This window comes from Ictalurus furcatus, chromosome 16 (genome assembly GCF_023375685.1).
Source record: "Ictalurus furcatus strain D&B chromosome 16, Billie_1.0, whole genome shotgun sequence".
Taxonomy (NCBI): Eukaryota; Metazoa; Chordata; class Actinopteri; order Siluriformes; family Ictaluridae; genus Ictalurus; species Ictalurus furcatus.
Window position 1 is genome coordinate 5,142,501 of NC_071270.1, and position 17,936 is coordinate 5,160,436.

Genomic DNA, 17,936 nt, shown 5'->3' on the forward strand with positions numbered 1-17,936 from the left:
CTTCCCCTCCAACATGGACCTACACACACACACACACACACACACACACACTTCCCCTCCAACATAGACCTACACACACACACACACACACTTCCCCTCCAACATGGACCTACACACACACACACACACACACACACACACACACACACACACATACCTACATACATACACACACATACATACACACACACTTCCCCTCCAACATGGACCTACACACACACACACACACATACCTACATACATACACACACATACATACACACACACTTCCCCTCCAACATGGACCTACACACACACACACACACACACACACACACACACATACCTACATACATACACACATACATACACACACACTTCCCCTCCAACATGGACCTTCACGCACACACACAAACACACACACACACACAACCAAAACGTCTCAACACCATCGACACCTCGGAGCAGACGTTCAGTGCTCAGCGTGTGAAGCTAGCGTCTTTACTTTAGCCCTGGAGCGATGATGCTAACGTAGCTAACGAGTACATGAAAGTGTGTGTCCTGTAAAATGATTCATAAAAAGGGATGGAGGATTAAAAACTGCATTTTTCAGCCTAATGATGGTTTTGCTTCACTGGCAGTCGCAGCTCGTTGGACTTCATATGGAGAGTTAAACAGCAACAGATTCCAAACGCAAACCTTTAATCGGCTCTAGACCTTTTATCTGCTCGCCTGTAAGTGAAACAGTGAGGGCATAACACACACCTGGCCATTTGGTCCCTTAAAAAAATTAATGCTAATAATATTCTGTTGCGCCGAAAAAAGTATTGGCACCCCTCCGGTACAGGGTAAATAACGCGTGCGCTTTATTCATCAGCGTCAACACCAGGAAACACAAAACAACGCACTTATGGATACATGACCCAGAAACAAACATCTCAGAAAACAAAGATGAGACGATGAGGTGATAAGGAGATGAGAGGATAAGGTGATCAGATAAGACGATAAGGCTTCGTAAGGACACTTGGACAAATGACAGCATGAACAATTAAAAAAAAAAACAACTTCAAGTACTAACACAAATCAGGTGAACACAATCAAATAACAAACCAGGTCCAGAACAAAAACCAAAACACACAAGCACTAAGAGCTGGTTGCTATGGAAACGGTGACACAGCCACAGCCATGTGATGAGGAACAGTCCACTAAACTACAGAGTCCAACAGCCTTCATCAGAAACTGAAGGACAGAAGATGATTAACACACTGAACACAAAGTCTCTAAATGAACACTGACAAAGTGAACAACAAGGCAGGAGTGTGTTATAAACACACACACACACGCACGCACACACACACACACACACACACACACATACATATACGTGTAACACACTCTGGAGTGAGCGAGGAGCACGCACTTAACACCTGGTTTGGGACGGAGCCGATAAGCGCACCAGCTGATCAGCTGATCAGTTGGCAGTTAGCGGTAAAGGTTAGCATGCTTCATGAATCAGTGATCACGGTGGCACACAGAGAGAGACACGCTCCAACTACACTGTTCTCTTCTCAATACAATTACAAAAGTCCTCCGATACCCGACGCTGAGCCGATATCGATATCGTTATGGTAACCAAGTGACACTGTGTGAACGGCTGTGGCTGAGTTACGGGAAAATTGAGAGACATGACGCTGTAGGACTGTCTGTCTGTCTCACACTCTCTCCCTCTGGTTCTCAGTCTGTCTCTTGGTCTCTCTCTGTCCATCTGTCTTTGGGTCTCTCTCTCCCTCTCTGTCTGTTTCTTTCTCCCTCACACTCTCTGTCTGTTTGTCTCTTTCTCCCTCATACTCTCTGTCTGTCTCTCTCCTTCAATGTCTGTCTGCCTGTCTGTCTCTCTCTCCCTCTCTCTCGGTCTGATTGTCTCCGTCCCTCCAGTTCTCTGTCTGTCTCTCTCTCCCTCACACTCTCTGTCTGTCTGTCTCTCTCTCCCTCACGCTCTCTCTCTCTATGTCTGTCTGTCTGTCTGTCTCTCTCCCGCCAGTTCTCTGTCTGTCCCTCTCTCCTTCACGCTCTCTGTCTGTCTCTCTCTCGGTCTGTCTGTCTCTCTCCCTCCAGTTCTCTGTCTATCTCTCTCTCCCTCACACTCTTTGTCTGTCTGTCTCTCCCTCACGCTCTCTGTCTGTCTCTCTCGCTCTCTCTCTCTATGTCTGTCTGTCTGTCTGTCTCTCTCCCTCCAGTTCTCTGTCTGTCTCTCTCCCTCACACTCTTTGTCTGTCTGTCTCTCTCTCTCTCATGCTCTCTGTCTGTCCGTCTCTTTCTCCCTCACACTCTCTCTCCCTCTCTCTCTCTCTCTCTCTGTCTCTCTGAGTGTTTCCAGATGTGTGTGAATAAATCGGTGCTTTGGGATTTCTGTCTGTCTGACAGGGTAACGACAAGCCACAGAGTGTTAACACACACGTGTACGGGTCAGACTGAGAACACGCTGAGGAAACTTTATCCAGAAATTACTGTCTTACAGACTGAAAACGTACACACACACACACACACACACACAAACAGACCGCAAAGACAGAGAGAAAGAGAGGGAGAAAGAGACGGGTAATTCCACACGTCCCCTCCTCCATCTGTACTTGAAATGGACAGTTAATTATGCAGCTGCTGTCTGCAATCTCACTGAACTCTTTGTGTGTGTGTGTGTGTGTGTGTGTGTACACGTTTTCAGTCTGTAAGCAAGTAAGTGTCATCATTTCCACAGTGTTTCTGCACTTCACTAATAAGCAGGAGATAAAACACACACACACACACTATTATTATTATTATTATTATTATTAGGTATTAAGCTGAATCGAAGCCACTGATTGGTAGGCTAAAGTTTGAAGTTTCACACTTTAATCTGAAGACGGGGTGTGTGTGTGTGTGTGTGTGTGTGTGTGTGTGTGTGTAGATACACAGAGAGACCCTTGTCCTGTACGTCTTTTAAGTCTGCATTAAAGCAGCAGCAGCCCACACACACACACACCCACAACACACAGACACACACCACAGTGATTTTAATTCCCAGGTGTATGTTAATGAGCAGCTATATGATATACCTCCACACTGAGAACACATTATACTATAATTAAAAATATGCTCACTCCCCGAGTCCTAATCAGATGTAGGCTCCCTAGGCAGGGCACACATCCTAATGGAACACACCTTATCCTGCTACCCACCAGAAATGTCACGCTATATCATATCAGAGATTACTCTGTGTGTGTGTGTGTGTGTGTGTGTGTGTGTGTGTGTGTGTTTACACTAAAAACAAAGCAGTCGAACGTCAATGAACTTCAGGTCTGAACAAGACGAGCGACTTTATATCTAGATAAGGGACAGAAGCACTTGCGTGACACTCTAATCTCTGCTCACGGTGTACACACTCACACGTACACGCAAAAGTAAAAGTTACAGAGGTGAATTAAACAAAGACAAAAGTCATCAGTCCACTCTGGGTGTGTCCCAAAGTATACACACACACACACACGCTGCTTACTTTATAGGTCATGTGTATATGATGGGTGCATTATGGGTATTCTGTACTATCTGGAGAATTAATTTTTAAAGAAGTATATGTGTGTAAATGTGAGAGAAGTGTTTGATCGAAGTGGAGGCAGCGGTTAGATTCTCTCTCTCTCACACACACACGCAGAGCTGCAGTAAATAAAATAACATCACACAGACCACCGTGAGAGTGAGTGAAATGAAACACAGCCCTCGCTTCATGGCAGCACACGCCTCTGTGACGCGCTGTCCGCAGGAGAAGAAGGTGGCGATGTGGGTGGTCTCATAACACACACTCCAGACTCCTCTAATCCCACATAATTACAGCGAGACTGAAACACCGACGCCCGAACCGAACGGTCCATCAGAGGAGGGAGCGAGTGATGAACAACGAAGGGATCGGAAACACGCTTGGTTTCGGTTTAGTGTTACAGAAGGACGCGTTCCGACGTAAACCCCGTGACATCACAATCGCACACTCGGACATCCCGTACAGGATTATGTAGAGTTCTTTCGTGATCGTTGCGGCCAAAAAACGTTTGATTTTTCTGCGGCTTTTCTCAAAATTTGCGATGCGACATTTTTGCGGAAAACTACTTGAATCTGCGAAATCGCAATTTCATGAAACGGTTCCGCACGCTCTTTCGCAGTGATGTTTCTCAGCAATCGAGATCGTTTAGCCGTACTCGTGTTCGACGCACGTGACTTGAAGACTGCTTAGGGTTGAACGCGAGTCGCGATGACGTCACATGACACGTCTTGGCCCCAATATGCAGTAATTTTGAAACATTGCAAGCTCCTCCCAATACCGCACCGGGTTTTCTTGATTTTGTGTTCATTTCTGCCATCGTAAAAATCTTAAGACAACGCAACTTGACAAAAGTAAGTTGTCTCTCTGGGGGAACCGCTGAAGGTTCTACGTCGGAGGTTCCCAAACTAGGCCTCGCTTCGTTCACACTCGGGCTCGCAAGAGAAACTCACACAATTTCATTCATTTTATTTACAAATTCATATGAGAAATATTTGTGCGCTAATATTTTGAAATGTTTCCGGGAGACATATTCCCACAAGCCACGTTTAAAGTAATACATGTTATTTGAGGCTTTTTCACTCTCCTGACATGCATCAGGATGTCTAGCAATGCGTCTCAAATCTCACACTTGTGCACTATTCTATTGTATAATGTCAGAGTTTTAGATTTGAGACACGGATCATGACGACAATCACGACGACGGTGTACATTTGATGAGAGACACAGAGCTCATCACTGACTACGTTTACATGGACAGCAGTAATCTAATTATTGGTCTTATTCTGAATAAGACAGTACTCTGATTAAGGTGTTTACATGAGTTGCTTTTAGAATATTCCTTTCATGTTCCTGTTTTACGTGTTATAGAACATAGATCGATTAACGGCACACGTCATTACGTCCCCACGCCATGCCGTCCGACGTTCCCTCCAGAATTTCACGTATCGACATACAGTTCGTCTTCGTTATGGTGCCGTATACAGTTTTGGGTGTTTCATGTTTAATTTTACGAACGCTTCAAGTGCGGTTAATTATTTGTCATGCTATACGTGCAAACAGATGATAGCTTGAAGCCGTGGGCTGCGTACCAAACCGCGTACTTACCGTCTATATAGTAGCTGAAATACGTGTATATACTACTATAAAGTAGGTAAGTACGGGGTTTGGGACGCAGCCGTGCTCTCTTGTTTGCCGTCAAACGGTTGAGCACTGCTGTGTGTGTACGTTTCTTGTCGCAAAATGCAGTGAAAGCTCTCACAAGACGTTAATAATGTGATTAAGCTGTTTACATGTCTGTAATGCGACTAAAATAGGAATACTCCACATGTCTTAATTCGATTTGTGTTTACTTCGAGTATGACCTTAGTCGGATTAAGGTCATCAATAATCGCTGTTTACATGCTAGTTTCTTAATCAGAGTATCGTCTTAATATCAGATTATTGTTGTCCATGTAAATGTACTGACTGTGTTTAACGTCGCTGTGCATGAAATCGCTAAACATTTTACACTTCTACTCGGACATCTGATGGACGGGCACGACATCATAAACTGTTCACATGTTACAGTAGCTCTGTGTTATATATCTGGAATTGCATAGAAAGTGTAGAGTGATTGAGGTTTGGGGTCACAGAAAAGTCACAAGGTCCATTCGGGGTCGTTTTACACAGTTTGCCTATTTGTATAATATAGCCTCCTGGTGTACGTAAAGACAGCACCGATCGGACTGGTACCTGCCAAAACTAGAGGAACGGAGAAAAAAGTGAAGAACCCTGAATTATACAACGAACTCTTAAAGAACTTTCAAAGAAAAATGTTAATCTCGCGAAAATAATATGCGATAATATGAAAATAATAATCGACTGTGACTAGAACACCTTCAAATTCGGCCTCTATCACCTCTTCATTTTAGATCCTCATATTATATTACATATACATATGTGTATATATATATATATATATATATATATATATATATATATATATATATATATATACGTATTACATATATATGTATGTGTGCGTGTTAGATATCCAGGTTTAACAACACTGTTTAAAAACACTAATGGAAAATAAAAACCTAAATTAGCATGCTAGCATGACTAGCTCATGCTAGCTAAATTATCAGGTGATTCTCAGAGTAATGATCATCACTACGCACACAAGCTAATATCAGGGACTCTCGTACCTTTTAAAATGATCAAATAAGCCCAGCACTGTTGCTTGATTTTATTATGAGGTAAATAAAGTATTTAAAAAATGTAATTGATCTGTTTGGTGTCTGGTGTTTGCTAATGCTAACGGAGCTCAGAGTAAACTGCATCGATCAGATCTGTGCTCGGCGCAGCTCCGTGAACTTTTACAAATCCAGAGTTTGAGCGTTAAACCGGTTAAACATCAACTTAGTGACATGAAATGCTTTGTTTATTATTTATTACTTATTATTTACTCAGGCGTGGTGTAAAAGTGCAGCGTCGGCGGTGGAGCAGCGTTTCAGAAAATCAGCAACAGAACATCTAAATATTCAATAATTAACATCAACTTTACTGTAAAAATTAATTATTAATCCATAACAACAGCCACACACACACACACACACACACACACACAGCATCAATTATTAAATGTTTTAAACCAATACTTTAACCTTAAAACAGTTATTATTAGCACTTTTCTCCCACCCAAGGTTAACAATGTCATATCAAAACAATATGCATAAACTAAATAAACAACTTATTATTCAAACGTTAACAAAGAAATTATGTAAAATTATTTTAAAAACTGTCATTCACTCACCGACTTTAAACACTGACGTCTTTAAGAGCTTTCTAAGAGGAGCTCCATATTCACCCGAGTTACTACACACTCCATCAGGAGCCCTTCTCTCTCTCTCTCTTTCTTTCTCTCTCTCTCTGTCTCTCTCTCTCTCTGTTTCTCTCTCTCTCTCTCTGTCTGTCTCTCTCTGTTTTCTCGTTAACTTGTATAAATGAGCTGGTTGAACTTGAACACACACACAGCGTTTTTTTGTTTTGTTTGTTTTTTTTTAAAGAGAACGTGTTATATTTCCGTCTCAGGTCTCTCGGTCACGTGATGTCTGGTTGATTGGAAATGAATTGATTAGAGAGGGGGAAAAAGTCGGCGTTTCTAGAGAACTAGAGAAACATAAACGCGCGCGCACACACACAAGCACGCACGCACGCACAGGACCGCGCGCACCGTTGAATCTGCCGCGTGGTTCCTCTTCAAACAACAATATTAATAAGATAACAAGCAAACAAAAGTGTGACGTGAAACTCGCGCGCACTCACCTGCAGCTGCTGAAGATCAAAGCGCTTCCACCGCTGACACATCGAGCCAGCGCGCGCCGCCGCCGCCATCTTCCCTCATAATGAACCCAATGAGTATATATGTGAGAGAGAGAGAGAGAGAGAGAGAGAGAGAGAGAGAGAGAGAGACAGAGAGTAATTCGGGGTGAAAAGTGGAAGGAGCGCGCGCAAAAACACGGAGCGGAGCAGCAGGGAGCGCGAGCGGTTATTTATAATTAAACAAATGCTCATATTTAATGTATTACACAGTCACGTGTAGAGTGTTCCTGTCACAGCAACCTTGAATAGCTACTTCACCGTTTATATCTTTTTTATTCGAATATTAGATGTTTTTCTGGATAATAATGAATGAGAAAGCATCAATAATGATGATGGGCTTCATATTGAAATGGAGGAGGAACGCCATCTAGCGGCCCACACACACACACACACACACACACACACATACTATAGGTTACTTAACATGTAACTAATAAACCTATCCTTAATTACTTTGATTAAAATTGTGGATTAGCCAGTGTCAGCTAGCGTGCAAACTGTACCTCAGTCAGTCATGACTCAACACTTTAAAACGTTTTAAAACTTTAAAACACTTTTCCTGACAACAGTAGCCTATAGTTAATATCCTTACACATATTATACAAGTACAATTTAGCATTTTACATAATAATTAATAACGCCTAACTCCTCACTTTGAGCTACATCTTAAGTTTAAGCATTTGTCCAAACTCCCACCATGAATAAGGGGCGTGTCCAATATGGGCGAGTGAGAGGCCGTACCTACTGCGCATGCTCAGGCTCTAACTTTCACCTGCTGTACAAACTGATTCAAAATGGCGACTTTCAGTTCGATCAAAAATGAAAAATGGCGCCATGTTGTCTACTCTGTATACTGTATAGTATTTATTTTATATATATATATATATATATATACACACACACACACACACTTATACATACACACAGTCATTACTGTGCTGTTACAGTAAAATACTGAATGATAGGGCGGTGTGATGTTAAACCAATGTTGATTATTTTCCTATAACAGCACATTCCCAAGTATTTTTCCCTCTTATACCACAGCAAATTGCTAACAATGACAATTTATTATTTATTAAAGAACACTATAATTTTAATACATTCATACTTACATTTAACACTGTGGAACATCCATGGTACAGCGTAGTTTCTGTTCTCACTTACATTACAGCAGCTATAAACAGTGGTTCCTCTGTTCCTCTCTTTATTCCCTCTCCCGAAGACAAAAAAAGACGCAGGTTGTACTGTGAGACTGCAGAGAAGCGTAAACTCCTCTGTCCTGAAGGTGTCAGAAAACTTAGTTACAGCTTTACCTTTAAAGCGCTGACACTGGAGACTCCTTCTGTACATGTTACATAAACATCTCCTGATAGAAACCTTCACCATATCAACACATTGTTTTTAAGCTGTTACTATTCAGAACTGCAGTGGTGTAATAATATATTAATGATTAGAACAAGACTGTAGTGTGCGTGTGTGTGTGTGTGTGTGTTACAACTCATAATGTTACTCAAAATATTACAACTCATATATAATATCTCATACTACACAGTTATAACACACCTGCACACCTGTTAGAATTCATTTCATGTATAAAGGCTTGAGCTTTTGAGTGAACTGCGCCATCTACAGGTAAACCAGCACAGCGTAGGCTGATACACAAAATAATATTGATCATTTATTTTCAACTCAGTTATCATACTGAATGTAGATGTTTCTCTGAGTATCATTTACTGTCATTAGGTTCAATAACGGTGTGAGTTTGTAATGAAGTGCAGACTAGAGACTGTTCAATTCTTTCTTATTAGCAAATAATTTAAGCAAAAAAAAAACACTTTACTACTAAACATCTAGAATTATCTCTATATTATACCTGTCTAATAAATGAGTTGTTTGTCATGTTAAATCACTGTAACACTTTGAGCTGAATAAAAGATGCTACAAAATAAATAAATAATAATCATCATCATGACTATAATAATGATAATAATAATAAAGCTATTATTAGCTTTCAAGTGGAAAAAAGTTATTTCTGAACACTATAGAAACAGACAGAAACAGACAGGAGGCTCCTTCACACCGACTGAGCCGCCTATTGTGTGGTTTCTTTATTTAAACATGCTCTTTTACGCAGAAGAGCTCTCTGCTCTCTGCTGTGTGTGTGTGTGTGTGTGTGTGTGTGTGTGTGTGTGTGTGTGTGTGTGTGTGTGTGTGTGTGTGCTTGGTAGTTTCCATGTTGGGTATGTGAACAGCAGGTGGAAGGAGTCAAGGTCTGGCTGTTCATTTGTGCGACGACACAAATGTCAGGAATGAGAAGTCTTCCTACAACTGCTCTCACACATGCCAACACCAATCCATCAGTTACCTTCAGAGGGACAGGAGGGAGAAAGGGGTCATAAAAACAAGGGATCTAGGGGGAAATCATAAAAACAAACACCAAGGGAACCAGGAGGAAACAGGGGGAATTAGGGAAACTGAAGAGAACTTGTTGCTTTACATACATTAATACACCATGATTGACAAGTTCTGAATGGCTGAGATTACTGTGTGGGGACTGGGCCATGTTGAGGGGCGGGGTCATATTGAGGGGCGTGGTGAAGCTAAGGGGTGGGGCTGTGATGAACATTGATTACAATTTCATTCATTTCAAACACACCAAAATAATCACACCCTCTCATCAGGATTGATATGAATATTGTGTGAGATGTTGAGTTGTTAAAACATGTTACAAAGCCACTTCATACATTTTTCATGGGTTCCTCAGGGGTTCTTCAAAGTTTCCTCAAAGGTTCTGCAGGGTTACCATAACAGTTCTAGCTTCTTAAACCCTCTAGAACCTTAAAATGATCCACAGGGGTACACAAACCAAACACATTAAGGTCATCATCATTTCATGGATGAGTGAAAACCTTCTCTGGCCAGAGAGTCCAGAGTTAACTATCTAACCTTTGATAACTAGCTAAAAGGTCACGAGATTATAACTGTAATCAGGACTAACAGATGGAGTCACATCTACATGGTGGGAAATGTAACGAACTGGGTGTAAACATCACACGTTATTATCACTGAGTGAAGTGTGAACGGGATCCTTACTGAAACTCCACCGATGTTCGTGTGGAACTCAGAAACGCTGAGAATTCTCCTCATTTTTATTTCTTTTTTCATCACTTCAGCTGTAAGCCTTCTCCGTTTCAGAGTCTCCTGCATCATGCGTAATGAGTCTGCATTACGTCACTGTTTTATTCCACATATTTCAGATATTACAGCTTCTTTTCTCTAGAAAAAATTGATTTCATTCCAAAATCTTGCATATTTTCTCCAGATATTTTCTAAAGCAACTCATATAAACATATTTTATAGTTTTTTTTTACTCTGGATACGTTTCTCTGGATCATTTAGTCCAGGTATTTTAACAAATATATTAAATATCTTCAATATTCAATTACTGTTTATATTTTGATATAAAGACATGAAAATGAATCATAAAGGGTTAATACACTTCCACTGCAGAAGATAACGATGAGATAAATGATGCTATATCTCTTTATCCTAATAACACACACACACACACATGCACACACACACACACACACACACACACACACACATTGTTTGAACAATGACATATGTTCTTAGAACAACACACACACACCGTTCTTAAGATAGCAGGACTTCACACCAAGCAACTGTCCTCTATAATAGCAGGGGGCTGTGGTTTGGGGTGGGGGGGGTGGGGGGTATCTGTGGTGTGGTGGGGGGTGGGGGGGTCAGCGTTCATTCTCTATAAGGAAACAATGCCTCTGTTGTTCCTCCTCTTTTATCTAAACTTAGAACAAATGTCTAAAGGCGCTGGAGTATATAAAGCGTAAAAAAAGTTTCTCCTGCGTCTCCTCATCTGTCCTTCAAACAGGAAGAGAACAAGAAGCTCCACACAATGGTAGGCCTCCTTTCCTCTCCTCTACAGATAGATAGATAGATAGATGGATCTGTTCATCAGTTCGTAATATGTGATAAATGTGATACGCTACTTACACCATGGAGCTGCTGAGTTCTGGATTGTGATTGGTCGACAGGTGTTGATTAGTTTTCTATAACAGCGGCTCTGACAGTAGCGCATCTGCACACCACAGCTTTATATTAATATTCATATTAATGCACTCACTCTAATACATTATCGCGCCACTGATAATAAATGGATTTAAAAAAACGTGTGTAATTGTTGATATTTTTTAAGGAGAAATGTGTTTATGTAACAGTCAGAGGTAAAGATTTAAATGTAAGTTTTTATGCTTCTTTACGGTTTTATGGGGTTTTTTTGGTCTTAATAACTTGAAGAGAGAGAATAAAGAGAGAGAATAAAGAGCGTGAATAGAGAGATGGCTGGTGAGGGAACGAGTGTTTATAGCTGCTATAATCTAAGTGAGAACAGGAACTACGTCGTTTCAAAAACAATGTAACTGTAAATGGATAAAAAGTATGATGTGTTCTTTCATTTGTAAAACATTGTAACTGTTGGTAAGTTGCTGTGGTGTAAGAGGAATAAAGCACTAGGGGCCGTGCTGTTAGAGGAAAATAATCAGCTTCAGGGTGATAAGAGTAACTCCACTTCATGTTGGTCTGAATCGCACCACATCTGATTTTACTGAATATAAAGAGTGTAAATGAAGAGCGCTGTGGACCATTACAGTCACTCATGGGTTAAAGCCAAAACTAATCTACACAAATGTGTTTAGTGCAATAAATTTAACTGATGTTTAAATCTCAGGCTCCCAAAAAGGCAAAGAAGAAGGAAGCTGCAAGCTCCAACGTGTTCAGCATGTTCGAGCAGTCTCAGATCCAAGAGTTTAAAGAGGTGAGAAATAAGAATAAGAATAAAAAAAATAAGAATAATACATAGAATAATACGTTTCATGTTGTTGAGATTTAAATACTGCAGTACAAAAACATGTCCTGACATCACATTGCTTCATTTCGTTTGCAGGCCTTCACCATCATGGACCAGAACAGAGACGGATTCATCGACAAGAACGACCTGAGAGACACATTCGCTGCCCTTGGTGAGAGAGAGACAGAGAGAGAAAGAGAGAGAGAGAGAGAGAGAGAGACAGAGAGAGCGAGAGAGAGAGAGAGAGAGAGAAGGAGAGAGACGGAGAGAGATACTTTTCTAAATTATACTATGTGTTCTCTGTGTGTGTGTGTGTGTGTGTGTGTGTGTGTGTTACAGGACGTCTGAATGTGGGTAATGATGAGCTGGATGAGATGCTAAAGGAAGCTCCAGGTCCAATAAACTTCACCATCTTCCTCAGCATGTTCGGAGAGAAACTCAAGGGTGAGAGCGAACACACACACACACACACACACACACACACACACACACACACACACACACTCAATCTCTCCATTTACACTAAAGTTTACTTTAAACAGATCCACACACACTTTAAACACACACTAATATCAGTTTTTCTTTTCTGCTTTTCCAGGAACGGATCCGGAGGAGAACATTCTCGCCGCCTTCAAGATATTCGACCCTGAGGGAACGGGCATCATTAAAGGAGAAGAGTGAGTGATGAAGTTTATTCACCTGAAAATACCTGAGCATTGAGGAAATACATACATACATACATACATACATACATACATATATATATATATATATATATATATATATATATATATATATATATATATTTCATTCATCATCACATGATGTATGAGTACATTGAGTAAAAATATTAAATTTTGTCTTTATATATTATAGATGTACAATTATATATACACATATATAATATATCATTACTTGATTTGATTTTGTATTGAGATATTTCACTGTTGGTATTCTGTAGTATTTAATAATAACTTTAAATATGTACTTAATTATAATTTTTGCGTTCATCCCATTGTTTCAAACGTGTAAAATATAGTGTTTATTTTCACATTTCAGGATCAAATACCATCTCATGTCCCAGGCAGACAAATTCACAGAGGCAGAGGTGAGTCAATCCTTTCATCTAAACTCTACCTGATCTATCCGATCTATCTGAACCGTGTGCTCTTGCATTTTTATTTTATTGGCATAAGCAGAACGTTCAGGTGATTATTTCTCTCCTCGGGTTCTGACACTTTCAGGTAAATCAGATGTTCACAAACTTCCCGTTGGACGTTGCTGGAAACCTGGACTACAAGAACCTGTGCTACGTCATCACTCACGGAGAGGACAAGGAGCAGGAATGAACGTCACGTCGTCCGCGTTTTTATCTGTTTGTACGTGTTTTCCCTTCCTTTTGTCAATAAAGAATTAAAAACACATTATGATGTCATTTCTTAATAACGTGAACACGAGTATACGTTGTATTAAAGATATCTTCAGTGAGGATTGTATGAAAGAAACAGACAAGAAAAATGTATTTATAAAGAATTGTTGTAAAAGAAACATCAGAATGGAAAACAAAATGAAGAATAAATAATGTATTTACTTCTTTTTTTTTTTACTTTTCATTGCGAGATTAGTAATCATCGTCATCATCACTTTTCATACACACCTACTTCTGAAAAAATGTTGTGCTGTTAAATTTCTATTAGTGATTTATTTATTTATTATTATTTTATTAAAGAGACATTGAGAAGGTTCTAATATTTTAATGACATTTTAAATAATAATATAAATTCAACATCAATGTGCCACTTAACCAGTGTACAGTAATAAACATCATCATCATCATCATCAGCTAACTGTCACTTCAAAATCAAAACCTCTTTCATTCACATAATCATGATAATGAAGAATTACAAACGTTAAAAATGCCCGACATCACACACAGACAGAAAATAAACTAAAACCATCACGACCGTACGGGGAGGAAATTCAGTTTTTCATTCAACGCAACAATAAGACTGCATAAATTATCTCAATATTATTATTATTTACTCCTTTTTCAACTCTAAGATAAAAATTCTCTAGAATAGAATCTATATTTATGTATACGTACAGTATATTGTATGTATATATATATATATATATATGGATATAATTTAGGTATGTTCATATTTCACTGTGACAGACCAATAATCTAAACAAGTGATTGAGCATGAAATTTGTAAAATGAGAAAAATAAAATAAAGATAATGTCTGAATTTGAGATTTGTACCAGTCATGAAGGAAATGTTGATAAACTGCAGGACGAAACTTCAGCACTAACTTTTATATTCACATCAAAGCAGCTAGTTATCAAGCTGATAAAGCGCTGTGAGGGAATTTTACTCTTTGTGTTTGTGTGTGTGTGTGTGTGTGTGTGTGTGTGTGTGTGTGTGTGTGTGTGTGTGTGTGCTAGATGGTTAGATGTTATTCACATGAGAATGTTCGGGAGTGATTCCGTCTCTTTACACCGCCGGCCTCAGTTCTGTCTTATTTTAGTGATAAACATGGTCATGATGAACTAAAACGATTTTTCTTTTCTGTGGTGGGGAAGTAGTCGCATAGTGCAACCTGTAGAATGGTGTCAAATTTTTTAATATATTTCTTAAACATTTATCTTACAATAATAATTGACATTAAACTCCAGTGAAGCAGAAAGTTACAGTATCTGATCAACTCTCCAGAGTGTGAGCAAAGTACTACAGCTCCCTCACTCGCTACCCAGAATGCCTTGCAGCAGTGTAACACCTGAGCCTTCACACCTGGTACAAAGTTAATAAATTCAGTGCTGGTGCTGGTCGCTGAATGTCTCAGTACAGGAATGTCTAATCACACTGAGTATACAGTATGAGATGTTATTCTATGTGTGTGTGTGTGTGTGTGTGTGTGTTAACTTGTCAGAGTAGACTGGATAACAGATGTCTGTTCAGTACACACTCTTTTAAGAGGCGGAGCTCCGGAGATTTCCTCTTCCTCTTCCTGTATAAAAACACAAAGCATTAAACAAACAAACAAACGATTATATTTTTATATGATGTTCATTTTCATTTGTATATTAAGTATTTTTCTTCTTCTTATTCATTTATTTACCTACCTACTTACTTACTGATATTTATTTACTTATTTATTTATTTTATTACCTGAGCTGTAACAGGTAAAATGTCTTCTTTAATCAGCGTTGGCGGTTCATCAGCCATCTCACGCTGCAGCGACGCCTCTAAACAAACACAGAAAATTATTATTACACTAATAATAATAATAATAATAATAATAATAATAATAGCAGTATTATATGCATAAAAACCCTGCAGTTAAATATTAAATAAATAATAAAATATTAATTACATACATTTCTAGTTCTTCTACTCTTTAATCGTTTGTAATATTTGAATAATATTACAGTAGATATTTTATACAATGCACTCAATATAATAATGTCATAAATTATTAACTCTGTAATTATTTTATCATTTAAAAACAGTGGACCAAATACACGATAAATAAAACAACGAGGTGTTTGATAGATGTGTGCGTGTGTGTTCATGTGTGCGTGCTCGCACCTTCCATACACTCCTGGCCGAGCGTGGGTGGCGGTGGCTCATCAGGGCGGTACTCTTGAGTGTGTGTGAGTGTGTGTGAGTGTGTGTGTGTGTGAGTGGCGGGGCTGACGGGCTCACTGCGCTGAGGACTGGAATTCGTGCTGCTGTCGGCGGGGATCACTTTACTCTGGAACGAGTCCGAGAGAGAGCTGTGACTGCTGTTCTCATCTACACACACACACACACACACACACACACACACAGGTGTAATGAAGAGAAAACACAAAGTAAATACAAGTAGAAAGTGTTTATTATAAATTCCCTGATCTACAGTATATTCTCCTGATTTCACAGCGATGATGAAAAGAAACAAAACCTAAAACCCTGTCCTGTCTCTGTGTGTGTGTGTGTGTGTGTGTGTGTGTGTGTGTGTGTGTGTACACCTTGGTAATCCAGTAGAGTTGTGCAAGAGTTTTCAGTTGTTTCCTCGGAAGAGAAATTGTTTATTTGAACCTCAGCAGCAGCTGGAACTTTACTCTTCTCTTTCTGCAGGACAAAAACATTACTTTATTTATTATTTAACTCATTCGTTTTTAAAACTTAAAAGAATTAACTTTTTTATCATTATTATTTATTTCAAATGATGTGTTTTATCTAATTTATTTATTTTCTTTATTGTGTTTTGAATAGAATTAATCCATAAGTCAAATGTAAATCAATTCCTTAATCAGTTGAGTTTTTAGTATTATTATAATCTATTATAATTTTGTTATTATTATTTTCTGTATTTAATTGAAGTCAGCGAGTGTAAAGTCCACACTGTGTCTCAGATGTCTCCAACCTCCTTAGTGTCCACTACAGGAACCCATTTGAATATCCTCAGAGACGTGTCTCCCACGGTCACCCACTTTTTCTCCCTGTTTAAAATAAATCAAATAAATATACAGAAGTAAAATACATTACTTTAAATAATGGACGAATCATCAAAGGCTTGCTACAGGATAATATAGTGTAGTATATAGGGTCTCAGAGCCTTTACGTCACACCCTATGTAGTGCACTTATACAGAGTGGAGGAAGCTGGGTACGTAATAGTTCCCTATTAACCTATAGTGCACCGTGTAGAATACAGGAAATGCTTATATTAAATATATAGGAACTGCAATCTCAAATGTTTCACTATTTTACATGTAGTGCACTAGACTGAGTTTAGAAGACATTATTTAATCCTCTAGTGTCAGGTCACTGCCATAGTGGACATGTAGTGAACTAAAGTAGGATGTAAAAGTCATTATTTCATTCCCTATATAATAAGTAGTGCACTTAATGTAAACACAAGGAAGGTGAAGTTCAGATGACTTCCTGTTGGCCATGTAGGGCACTAAGTAGGGTGTAAACCTCCTTCCGTGTAAATTACAAACTACCTTAACATTTAAAAATAAACAAAACAAAAGTATATAACATCATATATAAACGTGTATAAAGTCAAATACTGCTAAATATACAAAATAAAACAAAAAATTCTTCGAACTCGCTGCCACAGTGAAGCTTATATGCAAAGTTAAAATCAGCGCTTTAGCTCCTCCTCTCATTAACATGACACCTGCCTCTATGGAAACGGTTCCAAGTTCATCTCTATTGGTCTACTCTAACATCAATCAACTCCTATCCTCTTACCAAGCCCCGCCTCCTCCCCTTTTCCGACTCAGAACTTTCTCTTTAGGAGGTATATTTTTTCCTCAGAAAGCTTCTTTTTTCGCTACTCACCATTTCCGGACTCGTTCGATCGCCGCCATCACCTTCTTAACGTCATCTTTAGCCCGGCTTCTTGTCTCCGCGCGAACCGAGCGCCCCGACATGTTTAAATGGGATTCTTAAAGTCTGAAGTAACTAGTTAGCTTCCTCTTTTAGCCGCAATCGTGTCACTCTCGCAGTCAGGTTCGAGAAATATCGCGAGAACCCGCGAGATCCTCACGACATGATCCCACCTCTTTAGACAAATGGTTCTTCTCATTTACCTCAGACCTGAAATGTGTTCATTTATCTCACAGTTCACTGACGTCTAATTT

The 17,936-nt window shown here is 39.3% G+C and overlaps 3 protein-coding genes across 6 annotated transcripts in view; 1 reads left to right on the forward strand and 2 right to left on the reverse strand.

Moving 5' to 3' along the window:
* cux1a (cut-like homeobox 1a) overlaps window positions 1-7,464 on the reverse strand; it is a 34,861-nt gene extending 27,397 nt beyond the window's left edge. For all 4 annotated transcript variants that reach the window (XR_008388048.1, XM_053644510.1, XM_053644509.1 and 1 more), the window contains exon 1: window positions 7,358-7,464. Coding sequence is in view for 3 of the 4 variants with exons in the window: in XM_053644510.1 (XP_053500485.1) it covers window positions 7,358-7,426 (69 nt within the window). In the remaining variant the exon portion in view is untranslated. The remainder of the gene's footprint in view (window positions 1-7,357) is intronic.
* A 3,788-nt stretch (window positions 7,465-11,252) lies between these two features.
* Window positions 11,253-13,723, forward strand: myl10 (myosin, light chain 10, regulatory). The gene is made up of 7 exons (XM_053644676.1): window positions 11,253-11,351; window positions 12,180-12,266; window positions 12,396-12,471; window positions 12,639-12,743; window positions 12,898-12,976; window positions 13,359-13,407; window positions 13,544-13,723. The coding sequence occupies exons 1-7, from the start codon at window positions 11,349-11,351 to the stop codon at window positions 13,646-13,648; spliced, it is 504 nt and encodes a 167-aa protein (XP_053500651.1). The 5' UTR covers window positions 11,253-11,348; the 3' UTR covers window positions 13,649-13,723.
* A 315-nt stretch (window positions 13,724-14,038) lies between these two features.
* On the reverse strand, window positions 14,039-17,910 carry bcl7ba (BAF chromatin remodeling complex subunit BCL7B a). Its single transcript, XM_053644675.1, has 6 exons — window positions 17,635-17,910; window positions 16,710-16,785; window positions 16,312-16,414; window positions 15,890-16,096; window positions 15,470-15,546; window positions 14,039-15,308 (listed from the first exon to the last, which is right to left on the reverse strand). The coding sequence occupies exons 1-6, from the start codon at window positions 17,724-17,726 to the stop codon at window positions 15,219-15,221; spliced, it is 645 nt and encodes a 214-aa protein (XP_053500650.1). The 5' UTR covers window positions 17,727-17,910; the 3' UTR covers window positions 14,039-15,218.
* Between the last annotated feature and the right edge of the window lie 26 nt (window positions 17,911-17,936).